Raw genomic sequence first — 23,493 nt, 5'->3', positions numbered from 1 at the left:
GCTTCTTTGCTGACTTGTTAAGAGTTGATTTTTAAGACTCATGATGTAGCTTAAACTTGGTCTGTTTCTCTTTTAAAGGATGATTATGTTGTCAAATCGGTTCTTCCAGTCAAGTCACTTTCTTACACATCACAGTAACTAACTCCACATTGAGTTGCACAGCATTCAAAGAAAGTTTTTTTTTCAACTGCCAAGACCAACCATCTGCTATTTAACACTACTTCACTTTTAGACAACTGTCTTTCTAACCTGGAAACACTTCAGATATTGCAAGGGCATGTCCAAGCCATCCCGTGGAATTGCTAACTTCGCTAGCAATCACAGCAATCCAAGTTCTCCAATGCTGCACTGACAACATGCAACTTCAGACGTGCCTTTATAGGAACCAAAAGGAAGGACTGCGAGTAATCAAAAAGTGCTCTCATCTACTGGGAATTCATCAGGACATTTCTAAGGAAGAAACATTAGGAGGCTGTGTCTGTTAGAAAAGACAACTTCAAGTCCTCTCACTCCCAGGAGCAGCAATCCCTACAAATGCAAAAACAGGCCCTCTCTTTGTCACAGGCTTTTTAGCCTTACAAATGTTTCAGTCTGCACCAGCCCTAACGGAAAGGGTGGAATGTACTCTTGAGCAGTACAACCTGTAGCTTGGCAATTAAGTCATTCTTCTGGTAAATGAAGATTTGAGCACTGTTCGTTTTGAGGCAGAGAATCAAGGACCTCCAGACAGACTGTCTGTAGTGAAGGTCAGTGACGTCATCTCCTCCTACTTTTCCTGCTGTTTTTGGAGATTAACAAATTGGACTGTACAGTAAAGAACAGCATAATTACACAAAAGGGACTTTAAGTCTCATTCCTCTACGAGTCCCAGTTCAGGATTGTGAGTGGGCTGGGAGAAAAGCAAGAATTAATCCTCTATGAAGACTGCAGTAGCTGCATGTAGAAGTCATATCATATGAAAGAATTGTGTTTGCCACAGAAACAGTTTTTCCTTCTCCAAATTTTTCCTCCTCCTTACCATAAGTAAACTTTTCAGGGAACTTTAGTTTCAACTAAATGTTAGGTTTTATGTATCTACTGTCTTATCCTCTAAACAGGAAATGAATACCAAGGGAAGAGTAAGCAGGGGGAAGGCTTTCCCTCTTTTAGTGTATTGTACCTGTTCAAGCTAGTATAAGATGAACTTTAAGCTTGTGACACTTCCAAGGAAAGAGGTCCTGACTAAAATTCATCCTCAGACAATTTGATAGCTCTCTCTTCTACCCTATAAAGTCCCTGCTAAGTAACGAGCTTTGCAGATACATGGATTGCAGAAATAGTCCCAAATAGAACACTTTTCAAATTATCTAAGGCTTTCCTAAAACAGTTTTTCCTGAAATGTTTAAAATCTGTACATCATACAGAGTCACGTAGAATAAAATTTGCACTAACGTTATATAAAATGAATAACTCGAGGTTAACAGCTCTTGAGTTGTTGCCTCCTCCCAAACCAGTGCTGATAAAAACGATGAGTCACATTACACTAAATATTTTTATTATTCCTTCATCCCCATACAGGTCCTTTCCACACAGACACACTGTGTGATTAATAAAAAATGTCTTATGCTGCATTCCCCAGTATTATCTTGGGAAAATATCCCAACTCTGAGACGACATGCATGCAAAGGGCACAGTAAAGCATGGCTAAGTCTCTCAATACATTCACTGAGCTGCACCATTATATATTTCTCTGAGCATCACCAATACATTTTATTTAACGATAATTTTAATCTAATAATATCAGTGCTTAAGAACTCAGGAAAAAAATAAAATCTAGTATTATTTAGCGTAAAACTTGACACTGTTTGTTTAAAAAAGAAAAATACAGAAATTGAAGTCAACGCTGAAATTTAATCCAGCAGTAGAACTGGAAAATGCAGAGGGGAGTTGCCTAAGAGCATGAAAGTGGACACTGGTTTGCTTGGCATACATAGTTGAAACTGTATCACATCTTTTACCTCTTCTGCCTAACAAATCAAACAACTCATGACACCTTAAAAATAGGATATATAAACACACATACAATATTATATATAGTCCCTGAGGTCTATTTAGTGTCTGACAACCCAGACTGCTGAACTTAGTAGGAACAGGGACCAAAACCAAATATAATAAATATGTTTTTTGGTTTTTTGTTTGTTTTTAATAACAGACACAGTTAAGAAAAGAAAGATGAAACTTGTACAAATGCACAGAATAGGCAGTTTAGTATGTTTTAAGATGATATTATCTAATAGGAGATAGAAAAGGGACTCAAATTGTCACACAGCAATCTATCCTTCAGAACATTAGCAAAGTCTCTTGAGTTACTGTAGGTATTTAACCAAATTTAGAGCTACATACTGCTTCCAAACGTGTTATGTACCCAGATTTCTCTCTTGCAAATGGGTTATTCTTAGAGTCAGAGAGCAGACACAGCTCTGATTCAGGTAAAATGAAGCAAGTTAGGAAATAAACTATGATAAACAGACAAGATGAAGTGCAGCTTTCTGATTATATACCTCTTTGCCACGTTATGGTAGATGGGTCAATATCAAGACGCACAAATTTACTGATCTCTTCTTCTGTTAAAGTCCCAGGATCAGTCTTGTTTATTCCCAGCCTCTGTAGAAAAATAAGTTTTAAAAAAAAGCAATAAACAGGCTATTTTGCTTCAAATGGTATAGCTGCTCTGGTTTTCCACACCGACCTTCCACAAGCATTTGGGAAAGAAGCAATTCAGAACTGAAACTATCAAAAAAAAAAAAAGCACATAGGAAGGTGCCTGTAACTAAAACAGAGTCATTGTTGATGGAGGAATGAAATTAAAAAGGAGAAATACTTACAGGCAATTAAATGAGAAAGCCCTTTCTTATACAGAAGAAACTTAACGTAAACCAAAGAAAAAATTCAACCTTATCACTTGCTAACAAAGAGATAATTAACTGCTTGCTCTTGTTTGTGAAAATCTTTGAAAGACCCATCCATGTATTGTCTTGTGTGATTCATCTTCAAATGAAATGAAGAAAATCCACTTGAATAGGCCATCACCCATAGTGAATGAGACAATATCTCTTGGCTTTTACAGATTCATGATTTTAGCAACACCAAACTTTTTTTTTTGGGTGAATCTACATAAGGCTGGATCAGAAAATTGTGTTTAAAAACTGCAGTCTTCTAAAAAATCTTAATTTTCTCTGGCACTAGAAAGCATTCCTCAGTGAATTAACCAAGCAGCACAGAAGTGCTTTTTAAAACCAGAAGCTGGTATTCTATCCTTTTTCCCTCTCTCCTCCCTCAGTTCCAAGTGCACCTGTGTATGCATTTGGCAGCTATCCATTGCCACCGAGTGCCTCTGAAACAACACTGGTCAGGACCCCAAAGCCAACAACAGACGTGGAAATGGAAATAGAAGATTGAAGCTGTTCTTAAGGTTCACGTATAGGGGGTCCACATTCTCCTCTCCCAACACTAGTGGACTGTGTTGCTCTAAAGTTATTTATCTATCTGAGTGGAAGCCTCAAATCCAGATACATTCTTCTTACATGAATTGTATAGAAGTTCTTCTGGAAGTATTCAGGAATCAAGATGGGATGCAAAAGCATACTATGCACAGAAATATACTTCCGTCCCTCCAATGAAGGAGGCTATCATATAGACATCAATAAAACCCCAGCAAAATGTGTTACAATAAACTTTCAAAGCCAGAAAATACTGTAACACCAAAGAATCTGATCTTTCAAATGTGACTTTACCATAATAGGAAAAGTATTTTAAAACTCTGACTTCGATATTTCATCAGGAGAGACACATCATTTGGAAAAAAAAATGGTTTATTTCAGGAGAAAATAGCAAAAATGCTAGTTATGAAAATATCAGACGCAGATCCTATTTCTTTAAGTAGGATGCTTTTAGAAAGATCCTGGACTTGGTAAATTCATGAGGGAGGTTTACACAAACTTGGCCCCATATGTCAAATAATTTTCAAAAAGTTGCATAAGATAATATTTTATGAAGAAATACTGTAACTGGTGAGAGACTACATTAACAACTTACTCTCAGACGGGCAAACTGAATAGGAGAAAATCCTCTCACACCATTAACTACTGGAACCAGTCTATTATACAAAGCCTAGAAAAAAAAAAACACAAGCAAAGTTAATGAAAAAATAGTTTTTGAAGTAAAAAGCTCGTATTTTTCTATTATTTAGATTAATTTCAGTAAGAATTTCCCAACCACATAAGCTGTGGACTTCTGCTTAGACATTTAAAAAACAGTTCTCAGAAGGTGGTAAACTTTTAAACAATGCCTATGATTTAGTAGCCTAAATGCAATTACCCAAATTACTGTGTTTCTAAGTCTCCATAGAAAAGTTATGGATTATTTTTCAAACTGGGAATCCTTTAAAGCTTTAAACAAGGGCCATACTACTCGAATTGTAACTATCATTTGAAAATCAGCCTAAAAGCACGTTTGTGTTGCACCAGGGAGGACAAGACAACCCTACTCAGTTTTAACAATGTAGCTGAAAATAGGAGGTTCTTCACCTTCCCTCTTTAAATACTCGTCAGTATTTATATTAAGTTCACAAAAGACTTAGTATAGAAAAGAGGATTTAATTTCCCCCCCACCACCTCTTCTTCAGGTACATCATACCCAACTATATATCAGAAGCATAACTTCTAACTTCAAAAAGGACTATACAAATCATTAAAAAGAATAAGATTTGAAGAGAGAGAAAACATCTTTTATTAGCCTACTTAGTAAAGTCTGAAATGGTTGACAAGCTTCTGGGCATAAGATGCTTATCTTAAAGACTATTTTATGACAGATATTTGCCAGAAAAGTATATTCTGCTGGGAAATGATGCTTACAGAATATAGAATGGCTTCAGCAACTGTTTCCCTTCACACAGTAAAAATATAAGATAGTCAACTTACTTTACTTTGAAATGCAATTTATTGAAAATTAAAAAAAAAACACCTCATGTGGATATTAGAAAGTAATTCTCACCTTATCAGATTGAGTGCTCTCATGCAAGATCCTAGCATCAATAGCAGCAGCTAGCAAATTATTCGCAGCCGTTATAGCATGAATATCTCCAGTCAAATGAAGATTGAACTAGAAGGTGAAAACAACAGAACTTTTTTTTTTTTATAAAATGCCTTTAACACAACCTTTTAATCTCAAACATTTTAGCAGAAAAAAACACTGCCATCTCCTTGAGATTGCAGCTCAAATTAGTCACCTATCATTGTAGAGGAAATATTATGGGTTGAGAATGTACAGAGCTATATGAAGGACTTGCTTTCACCTGAGTAGTAGTAAACTACTCTCAGCTTAGTCAAACAAAGCCACAAATGTCTTTATTCTTTGCTAAATGACCCAAGAATGGAAAGCCCAGAGCTACAGGTCCACGTGATAAATACTAAATCAGTTTATTACCAGCAGTGTAAATTTGACATGGATCAGATGTGCAGATTACTGCCAAATCCTCCAGTGCATACAGTGCTTGCTGGCTTCATGGTTTCATGCCAGCTTTCTGCAAGCCATAATTGAACAGGTAGTACCAGATCAGGCATTAACTTTGTTGATACAAAGTTTGTCCAGCAAAGCTTTGTGGAAAAATCTGATATCAGCCATTTAAATTAGTGTTATATATTAAAAAACAAACAAACAAAACAATACTTATATATCTATATCTGACACAAGGAGATGAAAGGCCAGTTTTTACCGCACTGTAGTACTGACAGCTGAGAAGCACCAACAACAGCTGACACCCAGCCCTTGCTGTGATGGTACTCAAGTGCAAACAGCATCCAAACATTGCATGACTGCTCTGTTGGGACCAGCTGCATGTACTTTCACCATGGCACTTCACCAGTTTGGACTGTGCAGCGATCTTGCAGAGCTCTAAATTGGACTCTTCACAGAATTACAGACTGCTTGGGATTGGCAGGAACTTCTGGAGGTCACCTTGTCCAACCCTTCTATTCAAGCAGGGACGCCTATAGCCACTTTCCAAGCACCATGTCCAGGCAGCTTTTGAAGATCTCCAAGGAAGGAGACTCCTCAACCTCTCTGGGCAGCCTGTGCCAATGCTCAGCTACCAGCACAGCACAGCAGTGCTTCCTGATGCTTAGAGGGAACCTGCTGTGCTCCAGTTTGTGCCCATTGCCTCTTGCCCTGGCTCTGGGCACCACAGAGAAGAGCCTGGCTCCCAGGGGGACAGGGATTTGCTGCCTCCATTGTTGTCTCACCTCCTCCATGGGAATCACTTGAGCATATCCACCACCGGCTGCTCCACCTGCACAATAAAGCACACGGTCACATCAGATTCACATCAGTTTTGGGAAAACAACAACAACACCTTAAACACACAAAGTTAAACATACAGCTTTGATGATACATTTCTCAGTATTTTGAATTCCATTAGGGAATCGATGGTGTACCCAAATAAAGAGGATTTCCTTAAACCTTGATGGCTTTTTTCAGCAGGCAATAGAATTGGAATTCTTGAACTGAAAGGAAAGTCTACACGTAATAGCTGGCCCAGACTTTGGCTAGATAAGGGTAACCTTCTGCTCTTGTCTAGATTTAGGACATAGTCATGCACATGCAGCAGTTGGGTGGAAAGACGCAGCAGTAATGAGTAAGCACTACTTCTGCATGAAACCTTCACACCCTTGCCCTGAGCACTCCTTCCCCACCGCCTCCCAGGGTACAAGCAAAGAATTTTGCTGTAGCCTATACAAAATTTGAGCGGAGGGATTTAAAGCACTCACATGCACCAGTCTTGGCTGAGAAGCACCAAGCACCAGGAGCCTTCCAGCTGAAATCAAACTTGTTAACTTAAACTTCAGCAAAGCAAAGTAGAGCAGCTGGGGAGTGTTTGCCCAGTTAGGCACCAATCTCAGCTGAGAAATGGCAAAAAAAAAAAAAAAAAAAAATTGTATTACTTCCTGTCAGCATTGAAGAGAAGCTTGAACTCTGGCTGCCTTTTACTTGGCCCTCAGGCCCTTCTAGGCAAAAATGCAGCAGCCCAGAATGTGACGGACAACTCAGAAGAACAGAAAGATGAGGTTGAGACCTAGCTAAACATATGATGCAGGCACAGCTGAACCACACAACGACAGCCAACTTCCTTGGCTTAGATATTTTATATCAATACAGGTGGATTTAGGACTCCTCAAGGGAGAATTAAACGGTAACATTTAGAGACATCTCTGTAGAGTCTCCAAGCAGAGGTGTGGCTGGAAGGGTGTGTACTCACGCAAAACGCCTCCTGGCTAATTCATTCCCAGGCCTTTCATTATGTTTGGCCTTTATCTGCATTATTAATACACATAATTACATGAACACAGACATGAACCTTGCATGAGATGATGTGTCAAAGAAACCTTTATAAGTTACTTGACAAAAATACAATATGCTCCTATTCAGGCAATCCACTGTGTTAGTGAAGTAACTAAGACATTTAAAAAAACTGCAGCATTCTTTAATCTGGAACAGATCATACAGTTGCAACTCTTACGTACCTTTAACTCCAAAAGTAGGTCCTTGGGAAGGTTGTCTCAGACAAGCAAAGGAGTTAATGTTAAGGTGTGCTGTAAGAGCCTGAACAAGACCAATTGTGACTGTGCTCTTCCCTTCTCCTAAGGGTGTAGGGGTTATTCTAGCAAAACAAGAAAAAAGATTAATCAAATTCTTTGCTGATGTCAGCCTGGCTGAGGATATCAGAACTTACAGCTTTTGATTTCAACGAAGAATATTTGTACAACAAATTTCAATAAGATTACTTTATCTCCACAAGAATACTGCCACAATGTTATCCCCCAGCTCAAGCTGGAATGCTAATATACATGTGTCTTCTATTTAAGCAATTCACTATTATAGCAGAAAAAGAAAAGATTATTTTGGCAAAAGTTCTGAAAAGAATAAATTGAATTTAGACATTTTCATTACAGCACAACAGTCTCGCCAATTTCATTAACAAACCATCCATCAAGATACTCTGAGCATCTATTAATACTTTTCTGTAGCAATGCAGGAGATATTTTATTCCCACTACTGAAACTGTGAATGAAATAATAGCATATTTTAAATTAAACAGCCAACACTTTTGTTTGTAGAAGTTAACTATACCTCTCTAACTGCCACGTCATCATAACACTCCGCAATGACAAAAAAACATTTTTTTAAATAATACAGGGCACAAAAGTCACTATATTCAACTAAATATGATTTATTTAGCACTTAAGTTTCTTAATACTTTTGTGCTAAATAAATCATATTATTTACACCCTGACTATTACACCCTGATTAAAGGGTGATGAGGGACAATTACAATCACAGTCTGTCCTCCTATACAACACCTCCAAAATGCTACAAAGAAACCAGGACAGTATTTTATAAAGACATCCAATCTCAAATCAGAGACATTAACCTCCAGTCAAAGACTCTGTCCTTGTCCCTTTAACGAAGGGACAATGATGGTTGACTTTGCAAAATGGAAAACTTAATCGGCCCCTTCCCCGTCTCCAGCCCCACACAATAGACAAAGGAGGGAATACGTTTATGGGTTGGGAAAAGAATAATGCATGTTGGACAGCTAGAAACAAACAAGCAAACCAACCAACCAAAAACTCTTAACTTATCCCTCAGTTTTCTGAGCAAGTTTGAATTGTATCTGAGAAATGCAGCTCAGGGAATGCTGCTCCCTCAGCATAAGCACAGGACTTCTTTTAACAACAGCATGGTCTCTACAGGCACAGTCGTCTTAATATGTAGAAGATTCCGTGAACGAAAGACACCTTAGGTTAAATGATGTCCTCCCAGATTTCAAGGCCATCACGTTTGTTTATGATCCATGTTAAAAACGGGCGGGGGGGGCTAGCTCTTTTTTTCTTCCCCCTCAGAGCATGAACACATCTCATTCTCCAAAACGCATTCCAACTCTTCATTTCAGACACAACACTTCTCCCTCTGACTGGCAGAAGAAAGCCCCAGTCCACTAACACCACTCTCACATAAGTCTTGAACTTCTGCTTTTAAGCAAGGTGTAGTTTTTGACATCTTTGTTGTCTCTACTACCAGCAAAGCAGCAAGTACCTTAGCAAAGCTGACATTAAAAAGTAATCTTCATTCCCAAGCAGATGCAAGAATGCACATGAATCCTAGTAAAAGAGGAACCCTTATCCTATTACCTCTATGAAACCTGAGCTAACACATCTCCCATTAATTAGAAACACTTCCTTCACCAGCTAGCAATTTGTGCAAGGCACTGCTATCCTTAGGTCACAATTCAAATGGCATAAAACACTAATAAAATTGTCAAGTGCAAGGAAATGTCCGTTGAGCTAGTTCAGAAATTGATATAAGTCTTTCTTTGCCCCACAAAATATAAACACATGACAAACATCAATGTGTCACAAATCTATCTTTTACATCATTGGATCCTGATGTTCTTTTTATTTGCTTGCTTGTTTAAAAAAAAGCAAAGAAGCCTTTGTTAGACATATCTGAAATAATATGGGCAACAAGAGGCAAGCCTAATTAAGATTCTATATTGTTTTAGAAAATAATTTTCCTTTTTCGAAATATGTTTTAACTCAAGTTCCAGTAAAACAATGGGATTTAGTACATCTATAAGAGATTTCCTTAACTGAGACTGTACAGAAATAGTACTTGTCTATTGATAGCTTTGAACTACACTTATATGACCATATAGTATGTGGATTACTTAATTTGGGCACTTGTTTTCAGTCATCTTCCCCCACATGTATAACTTGATGCTTGTCAACAATCAGAGCCGAAGCACAGCCAGTAGCTCACTCTCTCGACAGTCATCCAGCTTTCCTAGAACTGCACTCCTTTAACTGAAAAAGGGAATTCACTTCCTCCTACATGATTCCTGTCAAGCACGCACAGAGATACAGTCCACATCACATGCCAATAGAAACCTTCCCCCCTCCCCCCCCAAAAAAATGCTGTGCCATTCCCTCTGCATTGACCTTACTGCAGAAATTCTTGCTCAGTTCCAAAATGCACTGCCTTGCACTGCGTTAATACTATTTTCCCCACTTCTTATGTGCTGGTCATCAAGGTTATTCTGCAAAATCTGCTAAACAGCTGAGGTTCTTCTCCATATCAGTACACTTCCCAGCTTTGCACTATCATCAAAATTTCAGCAGCGCTGTCTAATCTGTTGCCCTAAGGTCATTACAAATATTAAATGACTAAGCCCTAAGATCACTAGCTAGGGTGACCCATATCATCTCTTCCTCCTGACATGCCCAGTTTTAGCATATCCAAATTCCTCACCTATGTGCAGAAAAAATAAACTATTTTACAGGTTTATATGGCTAACCTCATTTCTCCCTCTGAAAACTGTCCTCTCTCATGTGTTGCTTATCTCATTGCCATTACACTGCAAAAATATAACCATTTGTCTCTCAATGAAAGGTGGAAATTGTCTTACCTTTACAAGCTAACGATTAAAAAAGCTAAGGCTGTCATACCTCCTAGTAACTTGCTCCTATGCCCATATCCTTAATCTATCAGAACTGCCAGTCTGAAACAAAAACCTCTCCATGTTTATCTTCTCATATGATGATTTGATTCAAGATATTTTGCTATAGCCATTTTTTTTGCTTGTGTTTTTATTATTTAAACTTGAATTCAGAAAAACAACATCAGATCTTGTTAGTTTAGCAAATGCTTTGTGCAGAAAACTGTTGGTTATCACATTCATGACACTTGGACCCTACAAGTACTAGTTGCATTTGTTCTCAGCTCTCCCTGCAAGCCTTTCCTGCAGCAGTTGTATTTTCTCACTCAGAATTTCACAAAGTATTTATGTAGATAGATACAAAAGCTGGGAGTTTTAGAGCAGATGCTGAGAAGAACCTACTGTATCTACTCTAAAAAGCAGGTTTGGTCCCTATCTTCTTTTTAATCAGTACCATGCCTTCTTAGTTCCTTCTGATCTACTGCAGGAACACAAAATGCTACTTCATTTCTTTCACTTTCCTGTTTGTAATTCCTACAGGAACAGATACTCTGTAATCTCTACACTGTTACCACAGCCAGCCCTCCCTGTTTTACTCTTGCTAAACTGCCAGCTTCCATTTTCCCCACTGTTATTTCTGGCATCTCTGTTTTGTTCCAGGATCCTTACTTGTCTGGAGAGATGGTTCTTTCAGAGCATCCCAGCCAGATTCACTCACATTCACTACCAGTGTTGCGTCCTTGGCTACCATTTTAACTCTAGTAGTCCAAAACCTCTTCAAATCATTATTAGTATAGTTTCTTATTGTTCTATTGCCTCATTCACTTTTGTCTATTCCCCTAATCTCTTTTACTTGATCCTCTTATTCCTGTGTATTACAGCCCAGATTCAAATAATAAACAAGTAATCTTGAGGCGTTGCTGCACTCAAAGATGTAACAAGATGACAATATTTTAAGCTACTAGTTCTAAGAACAGACAAAAAAAAACCCTATATGCTACGAAACAGACTCCTATAACTGCTATAACCATTTTCTAAAACTTACTAGTAAAGGACTTCCACAAAACCCAAAAACTCAGGGCACGCAACCCCTACACTGCTAACAGAACAACTTGTATTTGCACAGTGTTTCCTGTTAGTGGTTGCTGGTGTGTTTAAATATCAGATGCACAAAGCTCTTATTTGACATAATTCAGAGACACCTTTGCTAGCTTATTCATTCAAGTGCCACTCAAAGCACGGCACAAGACTAATTGGGCATGCAGAGAGGCATGGGGACTTTATGACTCTCACAAAAGAAAAAAAAAAAAGTAAAATCAAAGATATGGTCTACTATTCAGTATAGGAAAGTAAACCAGAAAAAGGCAAGTACTTCAACAGTAGCCAAAAAGCACATTGGTTGTTGTACGAGGAAAGGTATCTACCTATCCCAGAAGATAGGCACAATCAGAAGTCACATTACTAAAATGCTCTGCTAACCTGGCTGGCCTATTCTAATATGATTACATAAAACAAACCAGAAAGCACTGGATATTTTCTAGTGACAAAGACCCTTTTTCAGAGAACAAAAAGGGAAATACACCATTGCTCAGTGCACAGATTGGAGAAACAGGTCTTGCATCTGCTGAATTTCCAGCACATTGACAGTCTGCACCAGCCACATCCCTAATGTGAATGTGACACTCTGGGAGAAACAACCATCACCAAAACGAGGGCAAAAATGAACTAAAGTAAGCTTATTTTCCCCAGAGTACTCCTGCAGGCATGCAACAGTTTACAGGTACTACGCATCATTGCGGACAGGACCTTGTCATCATAAAATCTCCTTTAAAAAGCCTGTGTTTTCAATGTGTTCCTCAGATGGGTTTGTTCATTTTAAATAGGCTTTCTTCCCTTCTGAGAAACTCTGATCTGCAGTTTTCCTGCAACTACAGTTTATTAGATAAATACCTAAAGGTTCCAAATGTCTAAAGGCAGGTGTGATGGAAGAAGACAACCAAGAACAAGACTTCCAGAAACAATCTACAGCACTTGGGTGACACGCTCACAAGAAATCTTGTCCACTGCAGCACGTAGGAATGGGCACAACCCCCCAAGAAGTCAAAAACAGGAAATTGACTTTTTAGACTCTTTCCACCTCACAGAATTAACAAACGCATGAACTCCTGGCAAACCACACTATTCAGTGAAGCCAGATTGCTCTTGACAATTCACATACTTATCCTCAACTTCTCTTATATGAGACATCCTGTCAGGACACCTTTGACTCTGAAAGGTTCAGCAGCAGCCTTGAGACTACAGGACAAACATGAAGAGCTGTACAGTTATTTAATATTTTCAATAGATACCTGAACCTCAGTTTTAAATATTGGTTAAAAAAATAGCCTGAAATTAAAACAAATTTTTATTCCAATTATTTCCTTAGAAAGTTTACTTTAAATATTTTCCCTTTTGTACCTGGCCTACTTTGATGGGATTTTATAAATAAAATAATCCATTTAAGCTGTTCTGTGGACATTTAGATGTTTTTGCTGGCTATACTACTGAGCCTGCACACTTGGAACTTAGGTCACTACCTCACATGAGTATAAAATTACAACTGCCAACGGCTAACTTTAGCTCAGTTGTGCATTTTTAGATAGATATGCAGTGCTATGTTTTGACCTCATGCAAATCTAGGAAAAAATTAAAATAGAGTAAATTTTAAATGAATTTCAAGAGACTTTTATATACATTTGCATTCTTCACATTTCTTTAATATGTTTTCAATCTAAACACTGAAATCCCACAATCATTTCCCTCCTTAAAACTTATTTTGCCACCTACCAAGTGGTCACCAGCTCCTTGGCAAAGCAAGTTTTCCATAACACTGGAAAGCCTTCTCCCCTTATGTATATCAAAACAAAGATAAGAACATGCAGACTTCTTGTTTGTTTGTTATACATCACATTAGCTTACAGTGGAGCTATTTCTGTGGGAAAGCTACATGAGGTCTGACAAAGGGAAAATAAACAAACAGTGAGATGATACACTGCACCAGCTGCAACCTCCTCACAGTTACCACAGCCCTTCTGACTCCAGCAAGAACTCTACTAGACATGTGACAATTCTGCTCTTCCAGTTCCCTATCCTCAACTCGTCCGTACCGGCTGTTTCAAAGATTTTGATGAGTTCACCATTGCCATGGTGCACACGGAAACCTACAAAGAAGTCTTACTATTGAGGAAGTGGGCAAGAGAGTTCTCTTAAATGAGTCTGAGATCTCTCACCCAAGCTTACAACTGTCAGAGATTTATTTCTGAGCATAGAAGCGTTGCAATTCCTGTCACTTCATTGAGGTTAGATTACAACATTGAAATGCCATCCTTAAAATGGGATTGGAGCTTCCAGATATGAAAGTACAGTGACTGATGTTCAGCTACAATGATTGAACAAAGCCAGCAACAACTGAAGAATCTACAAACTCTCAATAGTTGATAAATACAAGATAATCCTCATCAGCACCTATGTAACGATCTGACAAATACATGTCAAACAGTCTCAGCCATGACTTTACTTTGGACTGTCAAATGTTTCTGTACATCAACACAACGGTATTTTTTTTTTCCATTTAGTCTTCCTTCTTTTGTCTACTTTCCTCTTTTTTTTTTTTTAAAGCACCTATGGGCCCAGAAATATAGTAAACAGAAATACAATCCAACCCATCTGAAGTAAATGATTTCCAAATCTGAAAATTCTGTTCCTAAGATATTTACCATCATACAGCTTGTACACATATTAAGCTAGTATTTACTTCCACACAGTTTTATCTTACCAAAAAAGTAGTTTGTCAAAAAAAAAAAAAAACAAACTAATAATGTTAGGGGAAAAAAGTCCTGATTTTAAACTTTCTAGCATTCAAAACCCAACATGCTTCTCGCTAAAAGCAGCAGCATACGTTTCATATAGTGACTACTGATACGCTGTCTACAAGCTTGAACACATGATCCAGTTACCCTGGGCACTGAACTCAGCTACTGTCTCATACAGGCTTTGTTCATCTTCACACTCTCAGCATGCAGAGAAAGAGAGGCAGTTTCACTTAAGATATCCTGCAACATAATTTGTTTTAGCGTACTGAAAGCCTGTATACAGGCAGTTGATGGAGAAGAACTAATTACTCCATGAGAACTCATAGGTCTGACCCCAAAGTGTCTTAACACAAGCCCTATAACAAATTACACACACAAGAATAAAACAGAATGAAAAAAATGCTCTCCATATGGAGGCAAATGGAATTTACAAAGAAACAATGTCTTCATCTAGATGACTTTCTGGGTAATGTGATCTGTTAATCAAACTGTAATTTTTCAGCATTCAAAGCATGTATTGCATTTAATTGTGTGCATTCAGAAAGTGTACATAAAACTTTCAAACTAGTAGCAACATTTTAAAAAGCAAGCTTAGGATAAGCATTGCATTAAAGTAAATTAATTACTTGCAAAAAGCGTTAAGATAAGCATCTAAGGTTTAGATAGCACTAAGGATAGCATTTAGCTATCCTTAGAAATGAAAAAGGTACATCTTGGTTGCTATCCAGACCAACAGTTCTGGGCTCTAGCACATCAGGAATAAACTAGAAGAGCATTTGCACCAAATATTCATAGCTCCTAAACATCATGAAACACTTAAGCCCTATTGTGGAATTACAGGCACAAATGTCTCTGGTTGGATCGTGGATGGATGGAAGAGGGAGACTCTCCAGCTTGCTGAATACACACATCCATTTCTCACTACCTTTGCTTATGAAAAGTTGCCATCATACATAGTTAATCTTTCTATCAGACCAAATACACAGAACTAAAGGAAACGTTTAAGATACATGCTTATGAAGCCCTGAAAACTTACTCTGAAGATCTATACACTGTAGCTTTCTAAGAGTGTCTAAATATCTATGGTTATTGTAAACCAACATAATAATCCAGATGGCAGGTTTAACTCATCCTTGCCTTAGTAGGGAGAGGATGAAGAAGGCAACTGAAGGTATTATTTTGCTCTCTGATTTCCACACTTGAATGGTGTTCAGTCTTCATTGTGCTAAACATTCCCTCACCAGATACAGTTCCACAGCTTTGTGAAAACCATTGTCTGCTACAGTCAGTTCAAAAAATGCGAACAACTGAGAATACATGAACACAAGTCATATATCTGATATGTACTATATTTCAAAGTCAAAATTTGCACTCTCTCAGAAGAGAAAGTTCCCACTATTACAGCCACCTTGCCCAAGTGCTCCTTACTAACCACCTCATGCAACAGATGCGGTTTTGTACTCATTATGTGATGCAACGACTTCAGAGAGGTTGCAAATAGCAACATATCACATAATCAAATTACATAGGCACCAAAAGCAGCCATTTGTTTATGAAATGCAGTTGAGTCTTTATACAAATCATATAAACTTATAAATACATTTTTCTACTTGTTCCCAGTTTTTCATCCATCTAGTGGAAACTCTGCCCTTTTTTTCCCACGTGTATATACTTTTCTGTCTCTGGGCCAACAAGGCACAGACATACCTTCCTGAGATACCTCACTTGAAAGACAAGACTAGAAGACAAGACAAAAAGGAGTGAAGATGTTTAAGAACTCGTGCGTAGTCTGACAATGAAAATCCACCTAAATGGAGTCTTGCATCATGCTATCTTCCATCTCCAGATATTTTCAAATTTCTGTGAGACTGCTGCTAGAGAAGCTTGGCACAGCCTACAGCATACTGCCTAGCTGATGCAGTTGACAACACGAGCCTGAAAGTACATGGTAGCAGATGTCTTCATCAAACACAATCAAATGCTGAATCTGCTTTTCATTCTACAAGCAAAAAAAAACCACAACATAACCTCTACCAAAGGAAACCAGGCTCAATCAGCTATTTCCTTCTTTTAAACAATTGCTCTGAAGTCCTCCAGGAACATCATTATACATTGCAATTCTACAGCATAGTTTTGAAGACAGCTTCACAACTCACTGGCCTCAGACACACAACATCAGGTCTCTCAATCTACAACGGCCCCACCTCAGATAAGGCCAGAAATCCAAATCGTGCCCACAAGAAGACGCTAAAGCAAGCAGTTTCCAGATACTATCTTACTGAGGAATTGGTAGATCAAGGCAGTTAAAAACAGCTTTCTCCTGGATCAGCCTAAAGCTATGTTTTAAACCTGACTGGTTTTAGTTACAAGGAAGCACCCATACAGATTAATTCAGAACATGAAGAACACATTGCAAGTTAAATATTAATGAGAACCATCATATTTGTTCACAATTAGAAATCTCCACTTAGCAAACCAGGTGAATGAAAAATGTGCACTGAACGCAGAAAAAATAGCTCTTCAGAAAAGAAGCACATAAACCCTGTTGAGCATTGCATTTGTTGTAATCGTGGGAACAGAGAGCAGGATAAGCCTGCCTGGCGACATGTCTACATTTCAGAGAAAAAACATGACTTATTTAACTATGTAATCTGTTCTTCAATAAAAAAAGTATTTATTGTTAATATCAGCAGATTAGCATGCAGCTTCTGTTACAGTTTATTTATAAACAGCCACAACAGACTTAAATACTCCAAAAATATTTAAAATCCTGATAAAACAATAAGAAAAACACTATGAAACAGAAAGGATTTAAGCGTAGAACATCCTACCTTTACAGAACATACTTTACCTCCATAATAACAGTTTGGAAGAAAGGTTGTGTTACTTTAAAAAATATATTAAAAATTTCAGAACAGAGAAACATACAGCCCCAAACACTCAGGGTTCTTATTTGTGCGGTATATCAAAAAGATGTAAGTTGCATGTTTATATTAATATGAATAGAAAGGGTGTGCATTAATCACATTACCATGCATTCTTACCCAGCAACTAGAACATATTTTCCATCTGGTTGATCCTTTAACCTTTCCAGCAGGGACAAACGTACTTTGGCTTTGGTTTGGCCATAGATTTCAATTTCGTCTGTAAGCAATCCTATCTCCTTGGCAAGTACATCGACAGCTTTTGGACTCTGCGCTCGGGAAATCTCAATATCACTGGAAAAGAAAACAAATAGAAGCCAGGAGATTTCTCTCAGCTTAGGTGGTCGACAACAGAACACAAAACAACAGCAAATACTCCAACAATGGGGTTTATTGTAATCAGTTTTTCAATCCTCTCTTGTATTTGATTAATCAAACCTAAATATTAGCTAATAATGAAAAATCACATGCGCTGTTTGTTGGTTGTTATAATTTCACAGAGCTCTCGTTTAATCAGATTCCAAATACTACGTAATGCTTTCATATCAAGCTAGAGACATGCCTGCTGGATGCTCCAGCACATCCCACTGGAATGGATGTTTCTGTTTTTGTTTTTCTTCTCCTCGCTCCCCATACACTTCAGCACATACACTTTACTAAAAAGTGCATGCTTTCCTTGGCCAAGAGTCACATAAACACATTAGCTAAACTTGATACTTGTGCATGTAGCGCCTTTCATCAGAGGGTACCACCAAACGAGCTAAGCCTTCCTACTCCCCTGATGGAGCCAAGGGAAACCAGGCGCTAGAAGATGAATTCACACACTTCTAAACCACAGCTAAATTGAAAATGGCCACATAGCAGGAGTTTAATGCACAGGGCTCTGGCCAGAAGTCCACTGAGCTTATACCAACTTCCTGCAAGGACTGCAAGTGGCAGCCTACACAAGAGAACAAGCACGGAGCAAGAACTGCCTGAGGGGAGGTGGCTGTAGGCTGGAAGACACGATGCATCCACAGTTTCTGACCTAGACCACCTGAACTCTTTAGACTTAATTCCCCTATACGGATTTTTCTTTTGTGAGCTTGACCCAGTTGTCCCTGAAGCCCCCATAAGCTTTGAGCAGCTGCGAGGTCCTGCAGCAGCAGTGTCCAGGGTCAGGCACACAAGATGTGAGGAGTCCCTCAGTTTTGGATTGCCCACACCACTGCAAAAACTGGCTAAAAAAAAACTGCCAAGAGATTAATTACTTTCAGCCTATCCAGGCTAAATTCCTTCCTGCAGTTTTGGCTGATTACAATATTTTTAAGATCTAATCTGGCAATGGCATCAAAGCTAATGCCCTGAACCTTCAAACAGTCTGCAAGACCTCAAATATCCACAGATTAACACAGAACTACTGCCAAATCTCAGCTCCAAGCATGGACTTCAGCTGTTCTGCATCCACCAGCAAATGATCAGTTTGTGCAAGCTTAATTGCATGCATTTCTTTGAAGATATCAATATCCTAACCTGGAACTATTCAATTACATCTCAAATATCCCACTTTTACACCCTGCAGCTAAGTGAACCCCAGAAATCACCCATTTAAATACTGACACAATCCAGTGTGAGGGGGCAAGAAGCTACTCAACCACAGGACTCGATGGCTGGGATGCAGACTGTTTTGTTGCACGTACTCATCTGGAATCTGATTACTTCCAAAGACGTACTGACTGCATCCCCCTTGCATAGAAGGATACACCTTTGGCTTTCTTATGCATTTCTTCAAACACAATTAGCTGTAAAAATGTATCACGAACACAAGATGCAGTGGCTTACAAACATCAAATGACAAAGAACATTTAAAGTTCTCTTCAAAACTCTATCTATAAAAACAACTTCAGCCCCAGGAAAACATTGGTAAGGCGATGGCAGTGTGGTCCCTTGAAGGTGTAAGGGAAAGAAAATATGTAGGGTCATCTATTCTCTCATTAAAGCAATTGACATATTCAGCAGAGGGAGAAGAATTTAGATTCACGTGACAGAAAGTTAATCTGCTTTCCCCGCCCCCCTCCCCCCTTTTCTTCCTACTAAATAAATCATTCTCTACCAAAAGACTGAAGCTGCTATTTGAAATCTCAGGACACTCTATCAATATTCTCTGCAGCAACCTCAGCCCTTCCTATTTCCTTCATCTCTCCCACCACAAACACCTCCCTGAGTTCTGGAAGAAACAATTAGTTTTTTTCCACCCTGCAGGCACCACGACTACCAAAAAAAGGAAGGAGCAAAACTGACATATCTGCACATTTGTAATTACAGTAAAAGGTAAATAATTTCAAGATAAATAAAATTACAAATATTTTTAGGAGTCAAGTAAAATTGGCAGTGGATGCCGACAGTTCTCCCTTTGTACAACCACTGCTGTTGTCATTTCCTCATCAGAGGTTCCCTTAACAACCTTCAAAGCAAGTAGATTTTTAATAACTTAGAAAACCCTTAAGGATAGAGTACACACTGACACATGCAATAAAGGGATAAAACAAATAATTCCAGAAGTGACATTTATACCTTAGCTATTCTGGCTAAACAACACACACAAAACATTTCTGTCTAGTATATTTTTCCAGATAAAACCTGTTTTCTGAAACACAGGAAATTAAAGAATTGGTTATAACTAACCTTTAGAAGTCTATATTTGCAGCTAGTTCTTTTAGTTTGACAAAATATTCTATATATTGGAAATCCCAGAATTATTCAGTAAGTTATATTATTCAGTATTAAACTGCAAATGTGCAACACTGGTTCTTCTGCACAAATGAAATTTGTTAAGCAAAAAATGTGCTATTGCCAGCAGTAAGTCATAATTCATGAAATGCAAGAAGATTTAAAAGACACAGGGAAGGCTCTACATCTACTCAGCCTGTCATGGAATTTTCTTACTGTATATTTGTAAGAAAATCCCCCATTCATTTCCAGAACCTTTGGAAATATTTCAATTAACACCCAGATCTTACAGAAATCAAAAAGCAGATGTTCCTAGTTTTAGTGCTTAAGCAGTTTTGCCTCATTTTCAATGAAAACTCCATCTGCTTCCAGACAACACTGTGCACTATTCTAAGATTCTATTTTATTGCAGGATACCTTCCACCTAATGACTTATTTTACACTTTAAAAGAAAAAAAGAAATAAAGTTAGAGTAATCAAGTAAATGGAAGTCCTATTACCAGTTATACTGCATAGCATTATATATTAAATATATAAATACATATGTACTAAAAACACAATCCCATAGAGAGGGTGGGGAATGCTTTTGGAGGTTTTTTTTCCACCATCATGCTCATGACAACACATGCTTTAATCTACTATTTAACAATTTAAGGACAGATTTTTCAAGTTTTAACTCTAGGAGTGTTACGTGTTGGCCCAGGGAAAGCTCAAGAATTTCTTCCCCCTTGTGCCCCTGCATATGACAAAAAACTCAGCATCTCTGAAGCTACAAGTTGTCTCCATTTCCATTAAACTGTTGTAAGAGACAATGAAAAGTGAATTAAAGTGCTTAAAAAACAACAACATTTCACTACATCTTTCTGAAAACACAGCAATGGGATTCAGAAGCAGGCACACAAATAAACGTGCACAAATTTCACAGCTTTCCTCCATGGCAGAACCTCCCTTCAGGCCCTTGGTTCCCCTCTCTGCCACCCACCACAACCAATGGGTGAGAAAAGCACTTCAGCACAGCCAAGAGCTCAGGCTGCCCAAAACTTTGGGGATATCAGCAACCCCACTAAGACAGACCAAAAACCCTGAAAGGGGCCTTGGGAGGTAGGGGGAAATGAGAGAAACTGATGGAAAAAGAGTTATGTGAATAAACGTGTTTCCTGCTCTTCATGCCTATACGTAAATTTAAAAGTCTAACACAGAAGAAAATACTTCTGCCGAGGGAAGAAGAAACAGCATCTAATGCTATTAAAATCACTGGGCCTTAACAAGATCCATAAACACTCTCCTCCATTAGGGGCTTCCTGTACTAGGAGCTTATACTTTATATTTCTGTTGATGTTCCATACAGTTTCACCTCCCCTCCCGCAGTGAAACCTTCCGGTTTTAGGTCTTCAAAAATAAAGCTTGGCACTAATGCACATCATAAAAATAAAAGTTGTAAAGAATCAAAAAGGCATGGTCACAAGAAGGCATACAACAAAAGGCACAACATGTAGTAAGCAGATTAAAAAATAGGCTTGGGATAATTTTTGTTTCATTGTCACGTTTAACGCTTGGCTACTTTTTTTTTTTTAAAAAAAAAAAAAAGGAAGGATGACTTTCTTAAAAACAAAACAAACCAACAAAAGCAAAAGATCAAATGTTTATTACCTGGGCACTGGTGAGAGAGGTTGAAGCTTCAAGCAGCGGAGGTCCCACTTCCTGAACCGCTGGGACTGGATCCATCGCTCTGTGTTTTTTACCATGTTCTGTTTTTAAACAAGAAAACAGCATACACCAGCTGCATCATAAATGCTGAACACTAATTTGAAGCAATCTCAAGAGTGTGTTGAAATAACTTTTATGACAAAGGCCAACAAAAAACAAACTAAAAAATTGTTCCATCTCTTGGTTTCAGGATGTAAGAAAAAACAACTGCTGCACTATGAGCGTGCTATTGTTTATACAGATTTCAAAGAGACAAAACCATTAACACTTAAATGGCTGAAAAAGATTTCTAATTGGGTGCCTGGAGATTTTATTCTGGTAAGATTGAGAATTACTGTTATTCTCTCATACCCTAAAAAGAATGGAAGATATTAATTGCTCACTGACAACCTCGTGCTGCTTCCACATGAAACAACAAGTTTCCGGATCCTCCATCCATCAAACCACAAAAATGTGTGCAAGTACAAGTAAACTTCATTGCCTTGTAAGAAAAAATAACATTAGTCTATTGATAAAAGTGCTTCTGGCAAGCTTTACAACAGTTATAAGAATTGTGAAAAGTTTGATTTTTGATTTATCTTTAAATGCAACAGGCATGGCTTCCCTTAACTGATTACGAGTTGCTATTAAAATGGAAAGCAGGTAGGATTTTCAGTAGAGCAAACCAAAAATTAGAAAATTTAAATTCTGGAAGCATTTTCTACAACTCACAGGAAGAGCAAGAAATGTACAATGTTTGAAGTTACACTAACCTGCATTCGCATTGCTACTGCGAGAGAACAAACCGCGTTTTCAGCAGCATGGTTGTTTTGCTGACCACAGTTGTGTTTCCCTGTAGAGAAAATTGCAAAAACAAATCATGAGGCTTTTGTGAGTGGGAGCAAGTACATTTGAAAGCTACCCCAAAACAAAGTAATTCTGAATGCTGACTTGAAAGGTAACAAAGTCACTGCCAAAATTACAGGAGGCTTCTTTAATACTTGAATTGAAATCATTCAGTAGGATTGATATAGTGTGAAAATAAGAGAGCAACTGTATGCTCTGAAGTATATTATGTAAACATTAACATGCATATGACAAAGCTTACGTATACTTGAAAAAGAAAATAAGGAACAACAGAGATCAGTTCCAGTATCCAAATAATTGCTTCTGGACCAGAGAGGGGAAAAAAAAAAAAGAAAAAAGAAAAAGAAAAGCCTGACAGGTACAAGGATTTGAAAAGCTAAGTGTATTTTTAACAAGACACCTAAATGAGCATGGTAAAGAGAGTCTTCTTTTTCATACTCCCATGACAGTGAGAGAGAACAATGAAATGATCACAAAATACTACACGCTGGGATTTGCAACTTGGAATCAGAATATGAAAAAAATTGTGAACAGCAAAAGTTATCTTCGTGAGTGTGCCATTAAAAGCAGATATTCTGAAGAGTCTGTACAATCTAGATTGACTCCAACTTTAGAGACAGTTAGGATTATTATATGATACGTTGCCACTAGAAACAATCTTATATTAGCTACCCTAACTAAATATATTGTTTTGACATTTCCTACTAATCCTCCTTTTGGCTTGTTCTTCTGCTGTTGCTTATGGACTTTTATCTAGATGCAGTTTCTCCAGAACAAAATTCACATCCTAATCTCTGTGGGCATTACAAGCAAGGCCCTCGTCTCATGGCGAAGGGCGTAGACATAAACATAATAAAAAAATAACAACTGCACACTGACAGCATTAGTGTTTCTCTTAGAGGGGAGCTGGAGTGCAAACCCTGACCTA

At 38.1% G+C, this 23,493-nt stretch overlaps 1 protein-coding gene across 3 annotated transcripts in view; it reads right to left on the bottom strand.

Moving 5' to 3' along the window:
- MTHFD1L (methylenetetrahydrofolate dehydrogenase (NADP+ dependent) 1 like) overlaps positions 1 to 23,493 on the bottom strand; it is a 152,450-nt gene that overhangs the window by 107,713 nt on the left and 21,244 nt on the right. The window contains exons 9-16 of one of the 3 annotated variants that reach the window (XM_066994190.1): positions 22,472 to 22,551; positions 21,663 to 21,760; positions 17,424 to 17,597; positions 7,557 to 7,693; positions 6,279 to 6,325; positions 5,032 to 5,139; positions 4,075 to 4,149; positions 2,541 to 2,643 (exon numbers count right to left, since the gene is read on the bottom strand). In XM_066994190.1, the coding sequence (XP_066850291.1) occupies positions 2,541 to 2,643; positions 4,075 to 4,149; positions 5,032 to 5,139; positions 6,279 to 6,325; positions 7,557 to 7,693; positions 17,424 to 17,597; positions 21,663 to 21,760; positions 22,472 to 22,551 (822 nt within the window). Of the gene's footprint in view, positions 1 to 2,540; positions 2,644 to 4,074; positions 4,150 to 5,031; positions 5,140 to 6,278; positions 6,326 to 6,803; positions 6,936 to 7,556; positions 7,694 to 17,423; positions 17,598 to 21,662; positions 21,761 to 22,471; positions 22,552 to 23,493 lie in introns of those variants that run through there. The other 2 variants (XR_010830351.1, XM_048076933.2) reach the window with 2 other exon arrangements.

The sequence above is a fragment of the Anser cygnoides genome, chromosome 3, assembly GCF_040182565.1.
Source record: "Anser cygnoides isolate HZ-2024a breed goose chromosome 3, Taihu_goose_T2T_genome, whole genome shotgun sequence".
Taxonomy (NCBI): domain Eukaryota; kingdom Metazoa; phylum Chordata; class Aves; order Anseriformes; family Anatidae; genus Anser; species Anser cygnoides.
The sequence above is the reverse complement of the archived record's forward strand: the minus strand, read 5'-3'. Positions and strand labels throughout refer to the sequence as shown.